Raw genomic sequence first — 26,519 nt, forward strand, 5'->3', positions numbered from 1 at the left:
TAGATGTCCGCAGTGAGATAATATAATACAAATTATATATATATATATATATATATATATATATATATATATGTATGTATATATATATCTCCTGTACTCACCAAGGCAAAAAATATATAGAAATAAAATAAAAATAAAGAATAATAAGATATAATAATGAAAATTAATATAGGAACAGGAACATACAAAGTGTGCAGAAGAGCAAACAGGAAAAAAGGGAAGATAGGAAAAGATGAGATAATATATATAAAAAAAATCCTTGATCAGTTATAAAAAGCACGAACGTCCCAAAGTCTCGTTCAGGTCTTTCGGGGCCAGAGTCTCCAATCGATTTATCCATCCACATTCTGCTCGTAATAGCATCAGTGATCGGTCACCTCCTCGATGGGCTACTGGAATGTGATCTATAATGCGGTAACGAAGAGTGGCAAGACCATGTCCTGCCTCCTGGAAATGATCGGTCACTGGGTGGTCGCTGTGGCCAGATTGAATGGCCGCTCTAATAGTGGAACGGTGCACAGCCATTCTCTCTTTAAATGCATTTTCCTTACATAATGGCGCCTGCAGAGGCAACTGATCAAGTAGTTGAAAAACTTTGTGGAGCAAGTTACATGTTGAAGGATCTTGAAGCATTTCCCAGTGCAGGAATGGGTGAACAAATCCCCTGAAACCATATAATGGCAGGTTTTGCAATTGACGTACTTACAGCACCCTGGGGGTGTGTTATCCAAGAATTGCCTTCTGGGATTTTGCACTGATGTTAATCCTTGATGTTGCACCCTCGTTGATAAGCCACTATGGATTGCTTATCCATCAAGTTAGGTAGACTGGGATCAGATTCCATTACGTTATGTTCCAATGAGAATTAGAGATTTGGTTGATGGCATGGCTGGCTGTATGCAACAAATTCACCTAGATGAATTTTTCTTTTTTGGGTTTTGTATTCCCAGTTGTTTGCAACAAAGAATCCCTTTTCCATAGTAATGCTTTAGTTTTCACTTGAATTAATAAATCTTTTGCATAAACTCGTTGAAGGAATTTCTTGATCATCTTATCCAATTCTGCTTCTACTTTATCAGCATCACTCGTAATCCTGCATGCCAGTAACATTTGTGAGAGAGGTAACCCTTTCTTTAATGGGAGCGGATGATGGCTTGATATCAACAGGAGGTTGGTATGATCCGTGGGTTTTGTAAACAGTGATGTCATGATCTTTCCTTTTATGAGTTGGATACACACATCCAGATAATGAGACTGAGAATGATCAATACATGATGTAAGTTAAACAGGCGATGGTGATGCATTGTTAATAAGTTCCTGTGGACCCGTCCATAATAGTAGAAAATCGTCAATGAAACAGGAGTAGAGTAGAACATTATACTTAATATCCTCATTGTGAAAAAAACATTTGTTGTTCTACTTAAAGCATGAAACTGTTGGCGAATGAAGGGGCCACTGATGAGCCCATAGTGCACCCCTTTATTTGCAAGTAATATGATCCATTGAAGAAAAGGAAATTTTGTTTCAGTGTCATCTCCAATAATTGTAAATACAGGTTTACATAAGGCCCCTTATACAACAAATTATCCATAATGAGTGTTCTCACAGCTTTTATACCTGCATTGTGTGGGATACAGGTATAGAGGTTCTCTACATCTATTGTGCACAGGAGACAAAGCTCTAGTATAACCGGTAACTTGTGAAGTTTGTCAAGAAGGTCATTAGTGTCCTGGAGATAACTTGCCTGTGCCTGTACGCACGCTTGCAAAAAGTTGTGAAGGAAGATTGAAACAGGCTGGTAGATGGAACCCCACGCCGAGATTATCGTCCTGCTGGGAGGGCACCTGATATCCTTGTGGATTTTTGGCAGCGCATAAAGGAGTGGTTTCACAGGTGGTTATTTGATAATGCCGCTTTTTCTGTAAGTTGGATCAGCTTTTTATTTATTGCTTTGGCCAGGATATCATCCAACTCCTTTTTGGAACTCCGTCGGGTCCCTCAGAAGCAGGGTATAAACTTCTGTATCAACCAGCTGATTAATGATCTCTTTGACATAATCAGATAGATTTTGGATTACAATAGCCCCGCCTTTGTCTGTTTGGTGTATAATTATTTCCGAGCCATTACTAAGTGAACGTAAAGCCAACCATTCTTCCTTAGACAAATTCCAATAATTGAATGCTTTCATATTTGTAGTTGTGAGTTGTTGTACATCCGGCAAAACATGAGAATGGAGGCATTTGACATACAGTAGGGTCGAAATTCTATCTTTTTCTTAAAGTTGATGGAATGATTGTATTAGAGGCTCCATCTGTGTTTTGTGTAATTGTCTCATTTGTAGCAAAGAATTCTTTGAGTCTCAACTGTCACCCCAGTTTAAAGTGCTCCACTTTCCACTAAAAAGTGTCAAAGGAATTAATGGGGATACAATTAAGGGCCTTAATCAGCAAAGAACGCAGTTGCTAATACGCATGCAATTTGATGATTGTTGCGTTCTGCGCATGCATTGCAGTGCCCGTGCATTTGTAACTGCGATCGCAGAGGCTATGCAGACCCAGAGCAGAGTGATTGGCAGGAAGTGCCGTTTGTGGGTGGTGACGGAGGGTAGTCGGGCAAACAAAGACGTGCCAGTGCGTTTCATCGCTGTTGCAGGGGCATGCATAAATTATCCACTGCATGGCCATAAGCAGCTAAAGCATTGATAGCGTGTGTGGGTGTTAGCAATATCTGAGTGAGGTCAGGGTTTGTGCAAGGGTGCATATTGGTCTGATGTTAGTCGATATTGCCGATGTTCCCCTAGTATACGGATGTGAGTAAGGGGAAGTGGCAGTGCCAGATTAAGGTTCTCATGGGCCTGGAGCTGAAATTTAAGAAGGGCCTATTGTGTGCTGTGACAGAGGGTGCGATGTTTCAACGATGTTCCAGGACCACGTAGGACCAGGCTTGTCTACCCTCCAAATTTGGCCAGGAGCCTCCCAAATATTGTGTGCTGCTCCCAGCCCCCTGGAAAGGAAGGCAAGCCTCCTGGCGGCCGCCCCCGCAGTTTTGATAGAAACCCACACAGTGGGTGGGGGCGGTGATGTGATTCACACTGAGTCGCGTCATCGTGGCCCCAACCCGTTTCGCAATGTCGTTAATTTCAGCATGTGAAGAGGGGGCAGGGCCATGAAGACACGGTCGCTCGGTCACGCACCCGCCCCCATTACTTTATCACCGCCACGCCCCCCGCTGTATACAGACATTCAGCTCCCTCCCGGAAGGAGGGAGGGAGCTGAATGTCGGCAAGTATGCATAGGACCCTTTCCTCATGGCACCGTTTCTTCGCAAGTGAGGATGTCACAGGTCTCACGAGATTGAGTGTCCCAGAGCATCCATAACACAAGTAGGCTGTAAATAAAGAATGTGATTGGGATCATGATGCGCCATTGTTGGTCCAGTCTGGGTATTTATCTTCGGAATTGTTATGTTTGTATGCACCCTGATAAAAATATTAATCTCGCACCTACCCCTTCCGATCTCATTTAAAAATTATGCTTTTATTTGTCATTTTTTCAGACATCCAAAAATCAATCATACTCTGTGCATATATTAATAATATTTACACATGTATTATATATATTTATTTATAGACACATATATAGATATGCATACATACAGTCAGGTGCATAAATATTGGGACATTGACAGCATTTTCATATTTTGGCCTCTATTCACCACCACAATGGCTTTGAAATGAAACAAACAAGATGTGCTTTAACTGCAGACTTTCAGATTTAATTTGAGGGTAATTCCATCCAAATCAGGTGAACGGTGTTGGAATTACAACGGTTTCTATATGTGCCAACCACTTTTTAAGGGGCCAAAAGTAATGGGACAAACTAAACAATCCTAAATCTAACTTTCACTTTTTAATACTTTGTTGCAAATCCTTTGCAGGCAATTACAGCCTGAAGTCTGGAACGCACAGACATCACCAGACGCTGGGTTTCATCCCTGGTGATGCTCTGCCAGGCCTCTACTGCAAATGTCTTCAGTTCCTGCTTGTTCTTGGGGCATTTTCCCTTCAGTTTTGTCTTCATCAAGTGAAATGCATGCTCAATCGGATTCAGGTCAGGGGATTGACTTGGCCATTGCATAACATTCCACTTTTTAGCCTTAAAAAACTCTTTGGTTGCTTTTGCAGTATGCTTCGGGTCATTGTCCATCTGCACTGTGAAGCGCCGTCCAATGAGTTCTGAAGCATTTGACTAAATATGAGCATATAAAATTGTCCGAAACACTTCAGAATTCATTCTGCTGCTTTTGTCAGCAGTCACATCATCAATAAATACAAGGGAACCAGTTCCATTGGCAGCCATACATGCCTACGCCATAACACTACCACCACCATGTTTCACTGATGAGATGGTATGTTTTGGATCATGAGCAGTTCCTTTCCTTCTCCATATTCTTCTCTTCCCATCACTCTGGTACAAGTTGATATTTGTCTCATCTGTCCATAGGATGTTGTTCCAGAACTGTAATGGCTTTTTTAGATGTTGTTTGGCAAACTCTAATCTGGTCTTCCTGTTTTTGTGGCTCACCAATGGTTTACATCTTGTGGTGAACCCTCTATATTCACTCTTGTGAAGTCTTCTCTTGAGTGTTGACTTTGACACATATACACCTACCTCCTGGAGAGCATTATTGATTTGGCCAACTGTTGTGAAGGGGTTTTTCTTCACCAGGGAAATAATTCTTCTGTCATTCACCACAATTGTTTTCAGTGGTCTTCCGGGTCTTTTGGTGTTGCTGAGCGCTCTGGTGCATTCTTTCTTTTTAAGAATGTTCCAAAAAGTTGATTTGGCCACACCTAATGTTTTTGCTATCTCTCTGATGGGTTTGTTTTGATTTTTCAGCCTAATGATGGCTTGCTTCACTGATAGTGACAGCTCTTTGGATCTCATATTGGGCTCTATTTATTAACATTATTTTTACTAAAATAAAGTGAAAAAGGGTGTTTTCACACCCTTTTCACATTATTTTAGTTTCACCTGTAGTTACTATAGGGCAATTGGAGTAGAATTAGTAAAATTCTGCTCCAACCCCCAGTATCACTTATTTTTAGTAAAGCAGATCGCATTTCCCATAATTGTAATGGGAAATGTGATCCGACCTAAGTTACTAAAAATAAATTGTAAAAAAATACCGGGGGAAGCCCTGTGATAATAACGCCACCTGAAGGTGGCGTTATCCAGGGTCTCCCCCGGTTACCGGGCTCCCACTCTGCTCTAACGGGGAGAGCAGAGGCGGGAGCCGGTACCAGTAATCAGCTATGTGGTCTAAGCAGACCGCAAGCTGATTGCTGTACAAAAAAGAAAAAAAAAATTAAACATTTTTTTTTTTCCTTACCTGAATCCAGGGACCGGTGATCGGGCCTTCGGTGATGGCTCCTCTCCGGTCAGCTGGTCTCCCATAGTACACTGGGGCCCGGTCATCAGGTGATCGGGCCCCAGTGCAGTATGGGAGATCACCTGATCGGGAAGCCCGGAGAAGATCACCGGAGGCCAGGAGGATGCAGGTAAGTGTAATGAAGGGGGGGGTCGCGGGGGGGTCCGTGATCGCGGGGCTTAGTGCCGGGGGCGGGGCTTAGCGTCGGTGGGGGGGTAGTAGCGGTGGTCGGTCGGCGCATGCGCGGGCTCTTAGTCGCGGTATTTTTTCCGAAAATACCGCGACTACAGTGCGGATGGGATCCGCAGGGACAGAGCTTTATCGCAAGCTCTGTCCCTGCAAGGGATTTATAGTAAATCCCTGTGATATTGCCTGAATTCGCAATGCGAATTCACTCGGTAATATCACACTACAATCCGCATTCAATATGCGGATTGAAGTAAATAGAGCCCATTGAGAGTTGACAGCAACTGATTCCAAATGCAAATGTCACACCTAGAATCAACTCCAGACCTTTTACCTGCTTAATTGATAATGAAATAACGAGGGAATAGCCCACACCTGTCCATGAAATAGCTTTTGAGTTGATAGTCCCATTACTTTTGGCCCCTTAAAAAGTGGGATGCACTTATAGAAACCGTTGTAATTCCTACACCATTCACCTGATTGGGATGTAATTACCCTCAAATTAAATCTGAAAGTCTGTAGTTAAATCACATCTTGTTTGTTTTATTTCAAAGCCATTGTGGTGGTGAATAGAGGCCAATATTTCTGAACCTGACTGTATATATATATATAGCTATACACACACACACATATATATACTCTAAATATATGTGTGTGTGTATATATATATATATATATATATATATATATATAGAAGTCCACACAGGCGGCACTCTGAAATCCAAATAACAGCACAGGAAGATGTGATTGATATCACCAACGTTTCGGAGCGTTTATTCCAGCCCCATCAAGGTACAACAATGGTATATACTGTACATATAATAAAGACATTTATACTCACAATACCCCACGTGCAGTCCACACCGCGCAGCGTCTGGGGCCGGGTCACCTGCTGATGACATCATCACACCTATCCTCCACACCAATGCTTGTACAGCGTCAGTCCTAGGAGAGTGGAGACACCCACAGCCTGGCTATCCTTTACCCTGGCAACACGCGGTGTGGACTGCATGTGGGGTATTGTGAGTATAAATGTCTTTATTATATGTATATACCATTGTTGTACCTTGATGAAGGGGCTGGAATAAACACTCCGACACGTTGGTGTTAACAATCACATCTTCCTGTGCTGTTATTTGGATGTCAGAGTGCCGCCTGTGGGGACTTCTATTTGTGGGGTCATCCTTGGCTGACCTTAACTGGAGGGCACCTGCAAATTATTTTCTGTATATGGGAGTGCCACCTTTGAGGATTTTGTATGTATGTATGTATGTATATATATATATATATATATATATGGTGCGAGCTGCAGCTGACAGTATGTACGGCTAGTCCCACCTCTCCTTACAGTGCTGTATATTGATATGCAGAGCTAGACGCACGGTCCGGGGCGCCTTAGCTTTAGGGAGGGGAGGGTTAGGTTTATGGAGCATAGCAGGGTTAGGGTTAGGTTTTTTTTGGGGGGGTCAGGGTTAGGCACCCCTAGGTTGGAGGGCCTTTTAGTAGCGGCAGGTTGGGGAGTGGACCGCCCGGGGGTCCCATATACAGTACATCATTAGCCCTGGCAGTAGCAGCAGCAGCGGGTGTAGGACTCTTTAACCTACACTGGCTGTAGCGGCAGCGGGCAGGAGCAGGCCAGGCCACCCTTTTCTGTTTTACTGTCCGGGCCCGGGACAGTAGTCCCGATGGTCCCCCCGATGGCGGCCCTGCATACATACACATATATATATAATACACTGTGTGTATATATTATATATGCAGTGTATATGTATATATAATACGATACACACACACACACACACAAAACCAAGCATCGTCGGTTCTTGAAATGAATTATATAACACCACACAAGACAGTTCGTTCATACAAACTACCGTGTGTGGTGCATACTTTATTTCAAGACCCGTGAGTGCCGCAGCTTGGTTTCTAGTATTAAGTATTGTATATTTTTGAGGGCACCAGGGAAAGTTTAAACTTTGATTGTGAAGTGCTGGCCTTGTGTTGGTAAATAGTTATATATATGTCTGTCTATTCCGCACTCTTTTCAGAGCAATAGTCGCTGGGGTGCAACATCAAAATGTGGTCCAGGTAAGACCAAAAACCACCAATATAAAAAATATTTGTAGGGGTGTACTCACCAGACTTCAATCAAAGGCTCAATGACAACTTTATTCCATAGAACATTAATCCTACATTTAATGTTCTATGGAATAAAGTTGTCATTGAGGCCTTTGATTGAAGTCTGGTGAGTGCACCCCTACAAATATTTTTATATATATATATATATATATATATATATACACATACACACACACATATATTATAAACACAGCATATATATATATATATACAGACAGTATATAATATAGATTATACTCTAAATATATTTATTTATTTTGATATTATTTTGATAAGTGGCCTGCCCTGCATTATACTACATTTATTCTACACTATCAGCAGCAGCCAGGCAGCCTGGCCAACAGGACTGACCAGCATCTCACCTCAGTCAGGACTCGGTGGATCAGACAACACTGCCAGGCCACCTTCACAGAGCTGCTGTGTCTGCATTGCTGAGCCTTCTGCTGGAGGACATGGCCGGGGCGGGCTTCTTCAAGTTCAGACCAGGGCGCGGTGCTGGTGGAGGGCGGCATCTATGTGATGTCAGACGCAGTGACGTCAGGCGGCGCGGAAGCGGTGCCGAGTCACTGTGAGTTAGCCATGCTGGGAAGGCTAGTGTGAAGCCTTCCACTGCTCCGCCATCATGTGCTGTCAGCTTTTAACCCTCCGGCGCCGCAGCCAAGGGGGGTTGATGTTGGCCGGGAGGGGGGCGGGGCCTCGGACAGCTACTGACTGGCAGGCTGCTGTAGGAGGAAAACAAAGTCCTGTCTACAGCAGCGCACGCAGCAAATATTTCTGTGGGCCTATTCTGATAGTGGGCCTGGAGCTGAAGCTCCATCAGCCCCATTGTTAATCCGGCCCTGGGAAGTGGGCGTCCTCATGTCAGTCTGCGATCGCAATGTGAATGCAAACATTTAAATAGCACCTCTGATATTAGCAACTGTGGTGCGTGCGTATAAGCAGAATTGCGATCCGTAGTGAAACCCTAAGTCCCTTTGACAAAACTTTCAAAAGTGTTATTTGTTTGTATGCACCCTGAGGAAAATATTATGAATAAACATTGAAACTTTGGTTAACAGATGCACCTTGTTCATTGGATCAGCATTGAGTGCCTCCGCTTGGTAACTATGTTCATTTGGACCCCGGTGTGTATATATATATATATATATATTTATTTATATACAGTATATATATATATATATATATATATATATATATATATAAGAAAATTCATATTTGATTCTCATACAGTTTAAGTGACCTATTCAAATTATGTTGTAATGATTTTGTTTCATTTTTAGATTGTCTTCTGAGTTGTATTACTTCTTTACAAAAGGCAAAACTGATGGAAAACGCCTGGAAGATCGTAATTTTTCAAATCGTCATCACTATTTTTGTTTGTTCAAATAAATATATACATAAAAAAGTTTCAGTCATCAATTTGAAAGCCACCAGTAAAATGATTTGGTTGTAATAGGCGAGATAGCTCAAACTGTATGCTGTTTGAGCTACTGTACTGTATCTGGTCCATCATGTGGAGGCGTAATACAATTATTACTTTATGAAGATAATCATTATATATTGATTAAGCAGGCAAAAGCAATTAAAAATGTTCCTATGAGGGCAATAATATGATTATATTTATTACTTTATTAATACATTAGGGAGCAAAATGAATGTATATTGACAATATTAATTTATTAATTGGGGACAATGATAATGTAATTATTTTATGATATGTACACCAACTGGTGTCTATGCCATACATTGGTTTGGAGAAAATTATCTAATCTGCTTCATGGCAGATTTTTAATTTTACTAGCACCAAGGATATTGTTGTATGCAGGTTTGTCACTGAATAAAGGGCTTGATTCCGACATCTACGGTATGCCGAAATACGCATGCGCAGTGATTGTGTTGCAATTACACAGAAGTTTCACTCCCAAAGTGAGTGACAGGTAGTTAGCATTTGGGTGAGGTAATGGGGGGTGGCTAGGTAAATTCATGCATGTCATGACCATTTAAACTCCTTTTCATGGGCATGCATAAATTAGCCAATGCAATCTCCATTCGCAGCATAAGAGCTCTCCGCATGCCAGAAGAACCACACTGTTTGAGGCAGGTCAGACTTGATTTACAAGTGTGTGGCGGCCCGATCTGTGTTGATGATTACACTGTTGCATGTCGTCAGACGGATACGAGAAGGCAGCAGAGATTGCAGTTGCGATTGCATTCACGTAAATCTCGGGATCAGGCCCTAAAGCAACTAAAAATAGACTGTGAGGCAGAATATATGACAATGAGCCATATTGTTTGAAAATGTTGCTTTTGTGATAAAGCTGCCTTATTATGATGGGATTAGGCAGTGGGTGTATATCGCTCTTACTGGTCGTGGTCTTGCCAGTGGACTAAAAAAACAGTAAACTAAACAATCTGAAATCATTTTATTTTAAATTCTCTGTTCTTTACAGTACCTTCACTTGTCGTGTTCTCTTCTGTGTAACAAGCAGCATTGGAAAGTACCACTGAGACTGTGAGCACAACACCGAGAGCCAAAATGAACTTCTGCAAGGAAATAATGAATAAGAAGATGCACATTCATTTTCATGCATTTCACCACAGGAACAACACAAATGAATGTAAAGATAAACATTTTTATTTGTTTCCTAACCTAACTTCATGTGTTCTATAAAAGACAGCTCAGATGCATCACATCATGAACATTGAGGTTTGAAAACAGTTTTTTTTTTCCATCAATTATTGTAAAATAAATTTGGACAATTCTAAGGTCTACTGTAGTGTTTGTGGTCTGCTGTATTGGGGATGCGGGAGTTCGGAAATGTATTTCGTTGTCAAGACATTGTTTTTGTACAGTAACAAAATAAGTATTTCAGTTCAATTCTAACTGTATTTGAAAAGATCTGATATCTGAACACAAACTGCCAGAAAATGTTGGCACAACTCAAATTAACAATACTGCTGATTTTTTATGTTTAAAAAAAAAAAAAAAAAAAACATTTTATACTTATGTCTAACATTTTAAATGTAAAACATAGTTTAATGTGCGCAGTGCAAATAAACTTAAGCAAGTTAAAGATGTTGGCATAATGTTCTAGGTAATGAACATATGCTGTTGCACTTGGGATGGATTGGAGCTTTCTGTTCCTGCATTGGAAAAGGGGGCATGTGTCACAGGGCCGTCAACACAGGGACGGCTCTAGGAGTGTTCGACCAGTACGGTTGAACAGGGGCGCCACCCATAGAAGGCGTACCTCTCCCCAACATCCCAATTTCAGAGAGACAGTACTGTCCCGCTGTTCCACCCATGGGCCAACTCCTTGATAAAGGCCAACTGGCCGAAACACATTGGGGACCCTGCCCCAACACATCCAGCACCTCATTCAAACCACCAGAATTTGCCACCATCTCACCTTCACGCTCAGCCTGCAGCCCGCTGCCACCAGCAACAACACCGCCAGATGCTATACTGAGTGGTCGCACCTGTCAGAGGACGATCAGACCTACATGCCTGTTAGGTACTGTCCGCTCTGACGGGACCCCACGCCTCCAGCTACAGGACCTCACCCCACGGGACCGTGGGGCACGGTCACTACCGTCGTCGCTGCATCGCGGCATCGGTGCCATCACACCCCATGCGGACACCAAGCACCAGGTAGCTCAAGATCCATACAGGTACCCGCCTGGACAGCACCCCGTGGGACCGCAGAGGTTGACCATCCCCAGCTACACTCTGGGAGAAGTGTTTGGACTGCACCACAAACCCTACCGGTAGGTAAGCAGACATTGACATTAGTGCGGGACGCCTCCAGCTAGATAAGACTTGGATCAATCTGACACTCTAACAATCCGGGATCCTTAAGTCTGGTCCAGCAGGGGAATGTGCAAAAGTATTGGCCGTACGTAAAGAAGCCCCTTGAAGGGGTCCACCCACTCCCCACCGAGGATTGTCACAAGAGACGCAATATATTGCACCCACCAGCATCTATACCAACCCAGGGGAGCATTGTGACTCACCAAATAAACAGATTGGTTCCACACTCATTTGCTTAGTTTTTTCCTTTATTCACCCACCGATATCCAGCCAGACACTGCACACCCCAGTAACACCAACAGCATTAACCACACACATAGCCTCACCCATGTCCCATACATCATCCCTACACACACACACACACACTGCCATTCCCACAAACACAATCACCGCCCCTCTTCCCTCACATATCCCTTCCATCCCTTCCCCCTTGCCCACTACATTGTATGCACATCACCTGGAAGCGCACGTAACTCCCCCCTTATTTGTACACTCTGTTGATACAGGATCGGGTACTCCTGTTTTACGTGCAGCACCCTCACCACCCTCTCCTTTTCCCCTTTCCCTCCCCCGCCACCTCACATAGCACACCCCCCATCCTCAACACATTGTTCGAGTGCGGCCCACCCGACCATATACTCTAGCATGGGCCGAAGTGGCCCGCGGGTGGTCAAATCGGGAGGTTGGGGACCAGTTTCGGCAGTGCCAGACCCCGGATTCTGAATGGATGCTGCAGGCATGTGCGCGGCATCCATTCATTGATGGGAGAGGGCTGGGGGAAGCCCAGCTAGTGAGGCTCCCCCCCCAGCCTGAAGTTATTTGGAGGCGTACCATGTGGGCACGCCTCCAAATAAAATAATGTAGGGGGTGTGGTCTATGGTAATTAGACCACACCCCCAGTTTTGGTCACGCGCGGTGCACCATAGTGAGCCGGCACAGGGTGCTCCTACCCCTGGAGCCGGCCCTGCGTCAACATGTGCCACAGGGGGCATTTTGACTTGTCACAGGGACGTAGTGTAAGTCATGAGGGTTTGGCCTCGTGCTACACCCCATCTAAGCATGCCGGCTGAGCAGAGCTCTGAGAGGCCGATCTGCTAAGCCAGGCCTCCAGATGACCAGACCGGTCTGTCAGGTTATCGGCCCTTCTAGCATTTGCACTATCGTAGTTATGCATTAACTATTCACTTATTATGGATACTCAAATGAATCATTTTGTCATTTTGTGATCAGTACAGAAAAGAGATGAGCAAAGTTGTGGTGAAATACAGTGGTAAATACATTTTGCAGTAGAACAGGGTGTTTCGCAGCTTTGTGAAGTTCCGGTGATACCATCCTTTAGTTCAGTTTTTTTACTTTGCCATACTGCACTATATTTGTTAATTCATAATTTTGCATAAATTATAGTATCCAAATATAGCTGAAATGACAATATTGTCAACTCTGTGGTGTGATTGTGCTGTAAGGGAAAAGTCCAGACGGGCAAGAAAAAAGTTGTTGAAGAAATTCCTAAAGAACACCTCTGATCAGAAAAAATGTGTGAGACGCTAAAGCCAAATGTAAATATTCCACAGGACAGTTACTTCTTTTTGTTTTTCTCAAGTTCCGTAATACAGAATGTGATTATACGCATATAGCTTTAAGCCCAGTCCAGCTGAACAAAAAGAAATAATGATTGTTGAGTCAATATATAATTGTTGGGTCAATGTACTGAATCAAGCAGTGATAACACACTTCCAAATAATATAAGGGTTGGGTATATTGTTAGACAGGCAACATTTAGATATTCAGAATATAGACAGCATAATGTTGACAGGTACAATATTTAGACAACCAAAATGTCAACATGGACTATATGTCGGCAATCAATATGTAGACAGTCAAAATGTTGACAGGGGCATAATGTAGACAATTAATATTTAGACAGGTTGAAATGTCGACAGCGTCAAAATGTAGACACAACCAAAATGTTGAAATTTAAAATATAGACAAATTATATTGTCAACACCAAAATGTTGACAGGGGCATAATGTAGACAATTCATATTTAGACAGGTTGAAATGTCGACAGCGTCAAAATGTAGACACAACCAAAATGTTGAAATTTAAAATATAGACAAATTATATTGTCAACACCAAAATGTTGACAGGGGCATAATGTAGACAATTCATATTTAGACAGGTTGAAATGTCGACAGCGTCAAAATGTAGACACAACCAAAATGTTGAAATTTAAAATATAGATAAATTATATTGTCAACACCAAAATGTTGACAGGGTCCAAATATTGAAAGCCAAAATGTCAACAGTCATAATAAAATAATATAGCCGCTGTTAAAAGCCAAAGGCTGCTAAAATCCAGCCTGTGGCTCAGACTATGCTTAAAGCCAGTATCTTAGATGCCATTGAGAGCCACCAGGCTAGGAGCAATGAAATAGATACATTTATAAAATGTATGGGGTCCCCCACAAAATCATAACTGGCACTGGACCCCTCAGCTTGGGCTGGTATTGGAAAATCAGGAGATATAAAGGTCTGGGTTTTCTCCTATTTTCCAATAACCGGCACCAAGCTGAACCAGCTGGAGAGATAACGCTATAGCAGGGAGATACACAGTGTGGAGTCCCCCTGTCACGCTGTTAAGTGGCACCAAACTGGTCAGCCTAGGGCTGAATCCTTTGAAAAGTCAGACCCCCCAAACATTGGTGCTTCCTCCCAAGAGACAAATAACTCTGGGCTAAAAGGTGGTGGGTACAGGATTAATAGTTTATAAATAGTTAATAATATTGTTCATTATGGGTGGCCTACAAGTACCAGAATGCCTGCCTTGGCATGAAGACACTAATGGAGCCACAACTGCCAGCATGCCCGGACATTAAGGGTCTTCTGGTACTTGCAGCCCGCCTATAAAGAAAATAACTACGTATAGTCAAAAGACACAAACTGAATGTTTTATAACCTTATTAAAAAAAAAAAACACTCTCCCATGCAGCCCTCGTTAACCACTTTAATGCTTTCAAAATCCTTGGATTACATACTCTTCATTCAATACAGGCATCCAAGAATCTTTGAAAAATAACAAACTGATGGCACATGTCCTGTGAAGAGCTGCACTGCAGAGTGACCGGGTCATTTGAGGACACTCTATAGAACTGAAAGGGGAAGCACTGATTGGCTGAGATCGCTGTTCCCACGCTCTCAGCCAATCAGTGCTTCCCCATTCATTTGTATGGAGTGACTGCAAGTGACACGGTCACACTGGCGTGCTGCCCTTCACAATGCAAGTCCATGTTGGTTTGTTATTTTTCTAAGATGCTGTGTATGCTACATGAAATGAAAAACACTTGCTTTGTGGATTTTGTGAGTGTCAAAGTGGTGAACGAGGGCTGTTTGATGGAATTTTTTTTTTAATAAAAGGTAGAAAAGTATTGATGTGTTCATCTTGCTTTTATTTCAGTATTCTATACAGGCAGGGATGAACTGGGGCTGCTAAGCAGCCCTGGCAGTCCCCCCACACTAAACCTGCACAAGCTCCGTTGGAATGTGTGTGCCTGTAAAAATGGGTGTGGCCTCGTCAAAAGGTGGCATGGTCACACCTCATGAGGGCGTGGTCTCACTGAATACCCATGTCATTCAGTATCCCCAGCCAAGCAGAGCACCGGGAGGCGGAGCTGCTCGGCCATGGTTTGCAGCCAGACCTGCCCATGTGGCCATCGGCCCTTCTGGCATTTGCCAGATGGGCAGTCCGGCCCTGTATACAAGGGAACTACACGTGCTATCATGCTGGAGAAGGCTTGCTGAAACTTGTAGGCATCTGTAAAGAACAATATTATTAACACTTTACCATTAACCCCATACCCACCACCAGCAAGGTTTTGGGGAATTACCTCAGGCTGGTTGTCCCTCAGGAAGGGGAACACAATTTTTTTGGGTTCCCAACTTTCCTGAGGGATTTCTGCCGAGGGTTGACCAAGTTGGGGCTAGTCAATGTTAAGGCAGGAGAACACCAAGCTGTGTGTGTGTCCCTGCTATAGTGTAAATTCCCAGCTGGTTCAGTCTGGTGCTGGTTATTAGTATATAGGCAACCCCATGCTGTTTTTGATCCTGATTTTCCAATGACAGCCCAGGCTGAGAGATCCAGGGATGGTTATGGATTGGGGGGGGGGGGTGACTCCACTCATTTTTGTTTACATTTAACTATTTTGCTGCTCCTACCCAGGCAGCTCTCACAGGTGTCTGAGATGACTACTTTTAGCATGGTCTGCGCCGCCGCCGACTTTTAGCAGCTGCCAGCTCTTGGCAGTGACTGTGTTATTTTTTTATGACTGTCGATATTTTGGAGGTACCGAGCTGAAATTTGGCACGGATAGGTAGAACTGTTGCTCAGTGCTGCCTGCCAAATTTCAGGGCATAAAAATAAAAATGAGGATTTGGGAGTAATCTAAACTTCCAACTGTCACTTTTTTCTGACATTCTCAATTAGGACCACTTTTCTGCTGTTCTCTATGGTTTTTTTTTGGGAAGGCATAACTCAGGGTAGGGGGCGAATTTAGACTTGGGGTTTGTTTTATTAGGTAGCTATCATGCCAGGGTACGTGCTTTTGGGGTTCAGGTAAATTAGAAAGTTACAGTTTTTAAACTATTACCTCAAGAATGCGCCATTGAATAGATAGGACTTTTCAACTTGTTGCGCAGCCTCAGTAGGAGCATCCAGCAGGTGTATTTACTATGGCTTCACTTGGGTGTACAAAGATGGGCATTGTATGTGGGCTTTAGCAGTGGTGGGCTCAGCGGAAGGAAGCTGGTGTTAGCTGCAGCGGGACCTGGTGGGAAAGGCGGGGAGTAGCGGGCATTAGCTGCGGCCAAGACCAGGGGATGGTAGCGGGCCTTAAAGGTGGCAGTGCGGGCAGCAGTGGGGCAGGCATTAGAACCCAGGGGAGGTAGCAGAACACAGATGCAGGCTCGGATGTGGAAGATCCGTGATACCTGCTTCTGTGTTTAAAAAAATAAATAAAAATGGTGTTGCCCCACCCCCCAAAAACAACCAGCACCGGGCTTTGGAAACCAGTACTGGTTGTGCTAAATACAAGGACAAATGATGTAGGGGTCCCCCGTATTATGCACAACCAACACCAGGCTTTCAGAACCAGTCCTGGTTGACAAAATATTGGGGACAAATGATGTAGGAGTCCCCAGTATTCAGCACAACCGGCACTGGGCTCTGAGCCGGCCCTGGTTCTTTAAATACAGGGGGAAAAATGTGTAGGGTCCCCCTGAATTTACCAGAACCAGCACCGGACTCTTTCTAGCCCTTTCAATAGGCCCCCCCAGCCAAAGCATCACCCCTGACTGCTAGTCAGCCCAGGTCGGGGATCCCTGGGGATCAGGGCTGGTTCTGACTAGCCCTGTGCTGGTTGTGCTTAAGTACAGGGGACCCCATGTCATTTTTCCCCTGTATTTAAACACAACCAGGACTGACTGTTAAAAGCCCGGTGCTGGTTGTGTTTTGGGGAGGGGGGCACCTTTTTTTAATTTACACATTCAATTTTTAAGATAGATGCGTAGATGGATCTCACTGCTGCATTTGTGCATCTGTGACTTATTGATTTTATTTTCTCAGGTGCATGCGCACTACCAGTGAGCACTCTGTTGCCCGCTGATGCCACCTTTGCACTGCATCGCTGCCACTGCTCTGCACCACCACTGCTGCCGCTACCCCGCACACCTACAGCCATCTCGCACTCTGCACCTCCCAAACCACATCCTGTGTGCTGTCCCCTCTTCCTCCTGCACTAGCGTACCATTTTGTTGCCCTTATCCCCTGCAGGTGGCCCAGTTTGCTCCTCCAAACCCTGATAGTTAATACATTTTAAAAAAGCTATACAATTCCATAAACAAAAAAAACATACGTTTTTACATGTCCCATTAAGGCTGCTTAGACATGATCTGAAAATTCACAAAACCTATTGAATTTCTGCCACTCAAACTCCAAAAAGCAATGAAATTACGATCATTAAGGCTGTTGCCTTAAAGGACGTTTTCCTTGCATAATACAGATATGGCATGCCATGACACCATGTGGTTAACTGCAGATTCAGTACTCTCACAGAGTGAGATTGCTGTCACTCACAAAATGGTGGAGCTGCTAATTCGCAGAATTGTATGCTCATTGGACACATGCAGTCTATGCAACTGAGGTCTGAGCAGTTATGTGGCACACATATCTCATTCAGTGCCCACAATCTTCCCATTCAGTCACCACAATAATCCTACTGGGTTCCAACATCCATCTAACTCAATAAGTCTATCTAATTTATTATACACATTCAGCTTCCTAATTGCTAAAACTATCATACTTTGCCTATGCATGTATACTAACTTCGCCTCCATGCTGCTATAACTTCCCCAATCCCTACAGCTGTGTGTTCTCCCAACTGTGCTAGTCTGCATGCCCTCATTCACACCAATATGTCTTTCCCCTTGTGCACCGCCTTGTCTTCCTGCATCCGTGCCACTGTGTTTCCTTCCATCTGCACCACTGCCTTGTCCCCAACCACATCACTCTCTTCCCCTCATCTCTGCCACTCTTTCTTCCTCCATCTGCACCACTCTGTCCCCCTCAACCATGCCACTCTGTCTTTTCCTTCCCATCCACACCAATCTGTCTTCCCTAATCCCTATTGTTGTGTGTTCTCCTATTGTGCTGGTCTGTATTCTTCATCCACACCAATCTGTCTTCCCCAATCTCTATTGTTGCGTGTTCTCCCATTGTGCTAGTCTGTATTTCTCATCCACACCAATCTGTCTTTACCCATCTGCACTGCTCTATCTTCCCGCATCCATGCTACTCTGTATTCCCCATTCATGTTGTTCTGTTCCCCCAAACCGTGCCCTGTCTTCTCCCCTCTAGAGCTGGCAACAGAAATCTTGGGGCCCGGTACACTGATGTCTCACCATCACTCCGATCCCGCACATCCCTCCCCTGCATGTGTGGTGATATGCGAAGCATGAGAATTTTAACTGAAAGATATACCAGTCTTTACATAAAGTAAAAATACACTATGACTTACAATACTGTCTCTCTGTCACTAATGATGCAGGCTGTAGTCTACCATCTCTTGCAAGGTCTTCCTTATGACAGTGCTGTGGATGCCTCAGGGATAGGAGGAATCATGTCAGCAGCCAGCCATTCTCAGTCCTCAGCAAGTCATCACAATCCTCAGCCCATAAGCCCTCCATCACCTTCTTCTACCCCCAGCCCCATCACCTTCCTCTGCCCCAGCCCATGTGAACTTCTGCCTCCAGCACCTTCTTCTGCTTCCATCACCTTCCTCTTTCCCCAGACCCCATCACCTTCCTCTGTCCCCAGCCTGTGTCACCCTCTGCCCCCACCTTTTCCTCTGTCCCCAGCCTGTGTCACCCTCTGCCCCCACCCCCTTACTCTGTCCCCAGCCCCCACCCCCTTTGCCCCCACCCCCTTCCTCTGTCCCCAGCCCCATCACTTTCCTTTGCCCCCAGCCTGTCACTCTCTGCCCCCAGCACCTTCTTATGCAACCAGCCCCTTCTCCTGTCCCCAGCCTGTGTCATCTTCTACCCCAGCCTGTCACCTTCTGCCCCAGTACCATCTGCTGCCCCATCACCTTCCTCTGTCCCCAGCCTGTTACCCTCTGCCCCCAGCACTTTCTTATGCAACCAGCTCCTTCCTTTGTCCCCAGCCCATCACCTTCTTGCCCAGGACCCATCCTGCTCTACTGCCCACAGCCTGTCACCTTCTGCCCCCAGCACCACCTTCTGCCCCATCACCTTCCTCTGTCCCCAGCCCCATCACCTTCCTCTGTCACCAGCCTGTGTCACCCTCTGCCCCCACCCCCTTCCTCTGTCCAGAGCCCCCATCACTTTCCTCTGCCCCCAGCCTGTCACCCTCTGCCCCAGCACCTTCTTATGCAACCAGCCCATTATCTGTCCCCAGCCTGTGTCACCCCCTGCTCCCAGCACTTTGTATGCAACCAGCCCCTTCTACTGTCCCAAATCACCTTCTTCCCCAGCATCCATCTTATTATCCTGCCCCCACCCTGTGTCATCTTCTGCCCCCAGCCTGTCACCTTCTGCCTCCAGCACCTTCTTCTGCCCCATCACCTTCCTCTGTCCCCAGCCTGTGTTACCCTCTGCCCTCAGCACTTTCTTATGCAACCAGCCCCTTCCTCTGTCCTCAGGCTACTTCACCTTCTTCCCCAGCACCCATCCTGTTCTCCTGCCCCAGCCTGTGTCATCTTCTGCCCCCAGCACCACCTTCTGCCCCATCACCTTCCTCTGTCCACAGTCTGTGTCACCCTCTGCCCCAACACCTTCCTATGCAACCAGCCCCTTCCTCTGTGCCCAGCCCCTTCACCTTCTTCCCCAGGACCCATCCTGTTCTCCTGCCCCCAGTCTGTCACTTTCTGCCTCCAGCACCTTCTCCTGCCCCATCTGTGTGACCCTCTGCCCCCTAGCAACCAGCCCCTTCCTCTGCCCAAGCACCCATCCTGTTATCCTGCCCCCAGCCTGTGCAATCTTCTGCCCCCAGCTTGTCACCTTCTGCCCCAGCACCTTCTTCTGCCCTCAACAACTTTTTCTGTCCCCAGCCTGTGTCACCCACCCCTGTTCCTCTAACATCCCCTGGGCCTATCCCCTCCAAAATGCAGCCTGCCGGATGGGCAGAGAAGTGCAGCGACGTGACCTATGACATCACGCTGCTGCGTTGATCTCATAAGTTCAGACAGTAGTCAGCAGGCCCGGACCCGGGCTGCAGCTGAGCCACTGGGAACAGCCCAGCGCTGCCTGGGCCATGCTAAAAGGGACGGAGCAGGGGCTGGGCAGCAGCTATGGGTCCCAGCAGACATGGCCCGCTGGCTTGAACAGTGAGTCTGCTGCCCTGTTTTGTGCCCGTCCAGTCCTTGGGGCCCCTCTGGACCCTGGTGCCTGGTGTTGGTGTACCCTTAGTCCACCCTGTTGCTGGGCCTGCTCCCCCCATCCACCATACTCTTATCTCATCTGCACAGCTATATATTCTGCTTAGACCTCAGTTGCATAGACTGCATGTGTGTATTCCAATGAGCACACAATTCTGTGAATTAGCAGCTCCACCATTTTGTGAGTGACAGCAATCTCACTCTGTGATATTGCTGAATCTGCAGTTAACCACATGGTGCCATGGTATACCATATCTGTATTACGCAAGGAACACGTCCTTTAAGGCATCAGCCTTAATGATCGTAATTTCATTGCTTTTTGGAGTTTGAGTGGCAGAAATTCAATAGGTTTTGTGAATTTTCAGATCATGTCTAAGCAGCCTTAAGGGGCCTATCCATTAGTAGATCTTTTCAAAAGATGAAAGACAAAAGATTTATCTTTTAAAAATTCCTTCGGCTGCTGTGACAGATATCTATCATGTACATGACAGATTTTTTCGAACGACAAACGACGAACGATTTTGCATGACATCATTCTGAGAGTGGATCTTTTTTAATGTTTCTATTCATTTGCATAAAAAAATTGTTTGTCGTTTACCGCGACAGATATTTCTAATATCTTAAACGATAATTGACCAACATGTTGGAGAGACAAAAGACCAAATTTGTCAGCCCGCTGGAGTGCGCATTTTGATCATTCAGAGCCTATCCATTAGCAGGTAAATTGAACGACTGAATGATAAATCGTTCATTGTTCAAATTTATCTGCTAATGGATAGGCCCCTTTAATGGGACATGTGAAACTGTGAGGTTTTTTGTCTATGGAATTATTATATAACTGTTTTTGAATGGAAGCTACACATTTGTTTGGATACTGTACATAAATAATGCCAACTGTTTTAGATAATGAAAAAAATACTAATATATACAGTGTAGATTATGATACTACAATGTTCTATTGAATCACAAAAAAATTACATTGCAACGATCAGGTGACCAAGCCATTCTGCCGAAACGCGCGTACTGCACACATTGCATGCAGCTCTGGTCCTTTGACTTCTTTGGCAAGGTACTTTCACTATCCTTTCCTTGCACTCTCTCATTTGAGTTCCCTCCATGCGACTCCCCCTGCAATGCCTATTAGGTAATAGGGGAGAGACGCAGCTTCTCCTCAAACAGCAGAAGTGCTTATCTGTTGTTTCCTCTGTGTGTCACACTGTCTCACTCTCTCATCCCCTGTCAGAGTTGGACAGGGGAAAGTACAAGTGGTTCTGCGTTTATAGTACCACAGATCTTACTTCCTTCAGCAGCAATTTCACAGACCTGTGTTATCCTTTGATATATACCTTATATGTATAATTTTCATGAGATTTCAGATTTTCATCAATTGATATTATCTTGAATCTGTTATATGCTGCATGAACAACAGTCTTATTTACTATGCTCAATACCATTGTGACCTTATATTTGCATTTAATTTAGTGTGATCGTGATTTGTTATATGCTACATGAACAATGGTTTCACTGCTGTTTAAGACCCTATGTTAATTTATGAATTGATTAATTCTCCTTGCCTAAGCACTAATTATCATACAATTAAATGTGCTTGATGGCATATACTGACTAATTATTGAGATTTTCACCAAATTTGATTATGTCATGATATGCTTCAGGAACAAACAAGGCTCATTGTCATTTGTACCACTAATGTGACCTCATATCTTCATCAACTTGAGAGTGTTTATATATACTGCATAAACAATTGTGTCATTATTGTGTGAGACCCTATGTTGATTTTTGAACAGATCAATTTTCCTTGCCCAAGTAGTAATTATCATATTTGACCAGATAAATTAGATGTGCTTGATAGTATATGTTGACTAATTATTTGAATTTACCAATCTGACAATGTCAAGAAATGCTGCATGATGTGACCTCATATTTTCCTCTAATTTGATATTGCTATCATACTAATATATATTGTATGAACAATGGTCTCATTACTGTTTTTGTGTGGTTTTTCTTCCTATCCCATGAGGAATTTATTCAGTGGGTAGTAGAAAAAGGACCCTTCACATCTTCATATGCCTACCTTTTAACTTATCAACCTAAGTAGCTATCGGTTACTATTTTTCTGCTGATATCTATAATTAGGTATACCATCTATTTATCTCTAACCTAATTAAGTAGCTTAATTATATTGATGTATGCACTTAAATTTAGTGTAACAAGGTGAATTAAGCCTATGTGCATATTACTAATGGTAATGCGATCCTGATTACCATATTTCTATTGTGTGTACTTGATTGTCACTTTATTTGTTTTATATATTTGCCCAACCCCCCCCCTCCATTTTTGTGAATAGAAGCTTATTTTAGCCAAAGTATTCAATAACATTTTTAATCCTACTCACGTTACTTCTACAATATCATTTAAAACTTTTTGAAGAGTGCCCCAAAAAGACTTATTTGTCTTTTTCTTTAGTCTTTGCCCCTTGCAAAAACTGCCTTTTTTCATGTGTATTGCACAAATCTTTTGGGTGCACCACCAATAATAAGTCATCCAGAATTCTTTATATGTGATAGACTTTTATTTTGGTTTTCTAATTGGTTTACAATAATACTTACAGATTATCATTGATTATCATTTATTTTACCACTAGTGCGGACTCTATTTCATGCCCCTTTCTCATTTGCTAATCTTTATTACTTAGGTTGTAGCACAGTTGGAGAAGATTTTTATTTATATACAGTATATACCTGACCAGTAACCCCACATCACCAAAATGTCATTACCATACTGTTTATAATCAAATTTATAGGTCTTATGTGGGACATGTGCATTGTTATGTGCAATTGAAATGCACCAAATTCAACCCCAACTGTATTATAAATAGGGATGTGCAGGCTCGGATAGGTTTGAGTTTGCACGCCGAGTTCGGATTTTTCCCTCCAAAAAAACGGAACTCAGAACGAGGCAAAACGGCATCTTGCATGGACAAATATCATCATTGCCGGACTAGTGGTATCCACTAGTAAATCAATGTAAAGATCAAGTAGTATACACATGTTATGCTGTAAATGCACAGTCATGTACAATATGTAATTATTAGTACTGTACAACTGAACATTTTCAGTTCAGACTCCATTATACCTGACTTGGCAGAATTAATAAAAAACAATACCTATAACTGTTTAACTGTTGTATTGCGTTTGGCACTCGAAAGAAGTATAACCTTTTTTTTTTCTTCTTTTTTTTTGTAAAGAACACTGTGGTATCTCCATTTGTAGTTTTAAATAATAGAAAATAAAATAATGGAATCCTTAATTATACCATTTATATGAAAAGCTATAGTTCTTTCACATGTTCCCGATTCTTTTTATACATGATTGTAGATTATATTATTCATGATAAATTCACCATGTTTTCTCTATTTTAAATATAAGTTTGGGAACTTTTACCTACAAATCTGTTATTCAGATGATTCTGAAAACCAGTATGAAGAAAAGAGAAATTATTGATGTTGTGTGGTGATAAATTACAATATGCTGCCTTCTACACCGTGAGGAGTGTTGATAAATTGCTTATAAAGGTGGGAAATGCCAGTGGTTATGTGGAGGAAGGCAGTAATAGGTTTAGATGTAACTTCGTATATCTTAGGTATAATACTTCAGATTACGCTAAAACCCAAAAGGCTTGTTTCACACCTGCCAGTTTTGGCCGTCTGGCCAAGAAACAGGCAGAAGCCGGACGTTTTTTTTCAGGCACTTAGTGCCTTTCACAAAAAGCGGTTTTGAACCGCTTTTAATGTTTTTTTTTTTAATTATTATTTATCAACCAGGCATGCGCAGCAGCAGTATCTGCTGCACAAGCCGGCCGGTGTGTGTGTAAGGAAACATTGTCACTGAGCCGTCCTTCTTAGTAGATATTTCCGGCTGTTACATGCAACCGTGCCGTGCCCGGGCCGTGTGAAAGGACCCATCTACTTCCCTGCATAACTATATTTCACACCCGGCAAAAAAACGGGCTGCTATTTGCCGCCCGGTCAAAACCGGTTGTGAAATAGTCCAGTTAGTGTGAAGTCTCTGGCATTCTAGTTAATAGTTCAAGTAGCAATACACATATTGGGCCAAATGTAATAGGGTGAGAGATTAAAAAATGTTTAGCAGGAAACTCTCACACTTTTTAAACTCGGCCAATGTAATAGAGTCCGAGAACAGGCAAACTCGCATGTTTTTAAACTAAAAGAACTCTCACGATTTAACTCTCATCCAGATTTTTTCCCATTTTGAAGATAAAACTCGACCAATGTGAGAGATTACTGCTAAACTCTCCTATTTTCTATACTCTCACCCTATTACATTTGGCTCATTGACTTAATAATTAAATGTTTAATTTATGCTTGCAGGCATAACAAGTTCCCCCTTCAGCAGAAGTATATACACATACTATATAAGAGAGACAGTTTTATAAAACAAAACACTGAATTACAGACCACTGTTTGGACTGATCGTTTTGCTAGAATAAATGTGTACCATGATTAATAGTTATTAAAACTAGGGATGTGCAGGCTCGAATAGGTTCAAATTTTCCCGCCAAGTTCAGATTTTTACCGCCAAAAATCAGGTCTCAGCAAGAGGCAAAATGTCATCTTTCATGGACAAACATCATCTTCCATGTACTTTTGTCCAGGAATGATGATGTTTGTCCATGAAAAATGACGTTTTGCCTCTTTCTGAGACCCGATTTTTGGCTTTAAAATCCGAACTTGGCAGGAAAATTCTAACCTATCCGAGCCTGCACATCCCTATTTAAAACACATAAGATATTGGACTCACCATTTTTGTAGTGCAGGTGTAAATCTCTCTTGCAGGTGTAAATCTCTCTGTACTTACAAGGCACTATTTATACTGTGTAAGTGATGGTGATTAATTGCTTGTCAATTGTCATACTGTATGTTTGCCAATAGAATTAAGAAACATTGAAATATTCCATTTCCTTGAGCAATGTGCTAGAGCTGGGTATGTTACAAATGTGGGTGTGGGTGATAATTTTTACTATGGGAACTTTAGTTAGAGGTTGTGGCTCATAATGAAATTAGGGCAGAATTGCAAATTAGTAAATAATAAAAGTTTCAAAACCTCAAACAGGTGTGTCTCTTGTTCCACAGTAATTATCTTTACCAAGTTGGCTCAGATTTAATCCTATTAATCTCACTTTACATATCAGAAAAAAGAGCAATGTTTTTTATTCACATTGGTCTTTATCTGTAATTCGGTAAACTGAATAATGCTAAATATTTAAATGAAACATGTCAACTTTATTCTTCTAATCCATGCTGTCGAGGATGTTTATTTATTAAGTTATTAATATAGTTCACACATATTTTGCGGTGCTTTACAGAGGAAATTTCAGCCATTTACATTAGGAAGGCCAATCCCGGGATTTTAGCCCAGAATTGGTGGGATTTGAATCCCAGGATTGGAACTTCCTATGGGAACTTTAGTTAGAGGTTGTGGTTCATAATGAACTTAGGTCAGAATTGAAAATTAGTAAAATAAAGTTTCAAAACCTCAAACAGGTGTGTCTATTGTTCCACATAACTAATCTTTACTAAATTGCCTCAGATTTAATCCTGTTAATTTCACTTTACTGACCAAAAATAAGAGCAATGTTTTTTCTTCACATTGGTCTTTATGTGTAATTAGGTAATAATGCTAAATATTTGAATGGAACACGCTACCTTTATTCTCTTAATCCATGTAGTCGTGAATGATTATTAATAGTTATTTATATAGCGCACACATATTATTCAGTGCTTTACAGACATCAGTCCCTGCCACAGACTTTACAACCTATCACGTATTAACACACATATACACTAGGGTTAATTTTTTGTCAGACTCCAATAAACATGCCATTATATATTAAGAGTGTGGGAGGAAATTGGAATACATAGAGGAAACCCACGCAAATGTGGGGGCACATACAAGCTCCAGAAACATAGGT

General features: G+C 43.0%; 1 protein-coding gene across 1 annotated transcript in view; it reads right to left on the reverse strand.

Annotated features, from left to right (window-relative positions):
- The window catches only part of LOC148541979 (beta-microseminoprotein-like), a 64,682-nt gene extending 39,311 nt beyond the window's left edge, over positions 1–25,371 (reverse strand). Inside the window, exons 1-2 of the mRNA XM_088473764.1 lie at positions 25,349–25,371; positions 10,209–10,299 (exon numbers count right to left, since the gene is read on the reverse strand). Coding sequence (XP_088329890.1) covers positions 10,209–10,299; positions 25,349–25,351 — 94 coding nt within the window. The 5' untranslated portion in view covers positions 25,352–25,371. The remainder of the gene's footprint in view (positions 1–10,208; positions 10,300–25,348) is intronic.
- Between the last annotated feature and the right edge of the window lie 1,148 nt (positions 25,372–26,519).

This window comes from Taudactylus pleione, unplaced genomic scaffold (genome assembly GCF_031769625.1).
Source record: "Taudactylus pleione unplaced genomic scaffold, aTauple2 ptg000016l, whole genome shotgun sequence".
Classification (NCBI taxonomy): Eukaryota; Metazoa; Chordata; class Amphibia; order Anura; family Myobatrachidae; genus Taudactylus; species Taudactylus pleione.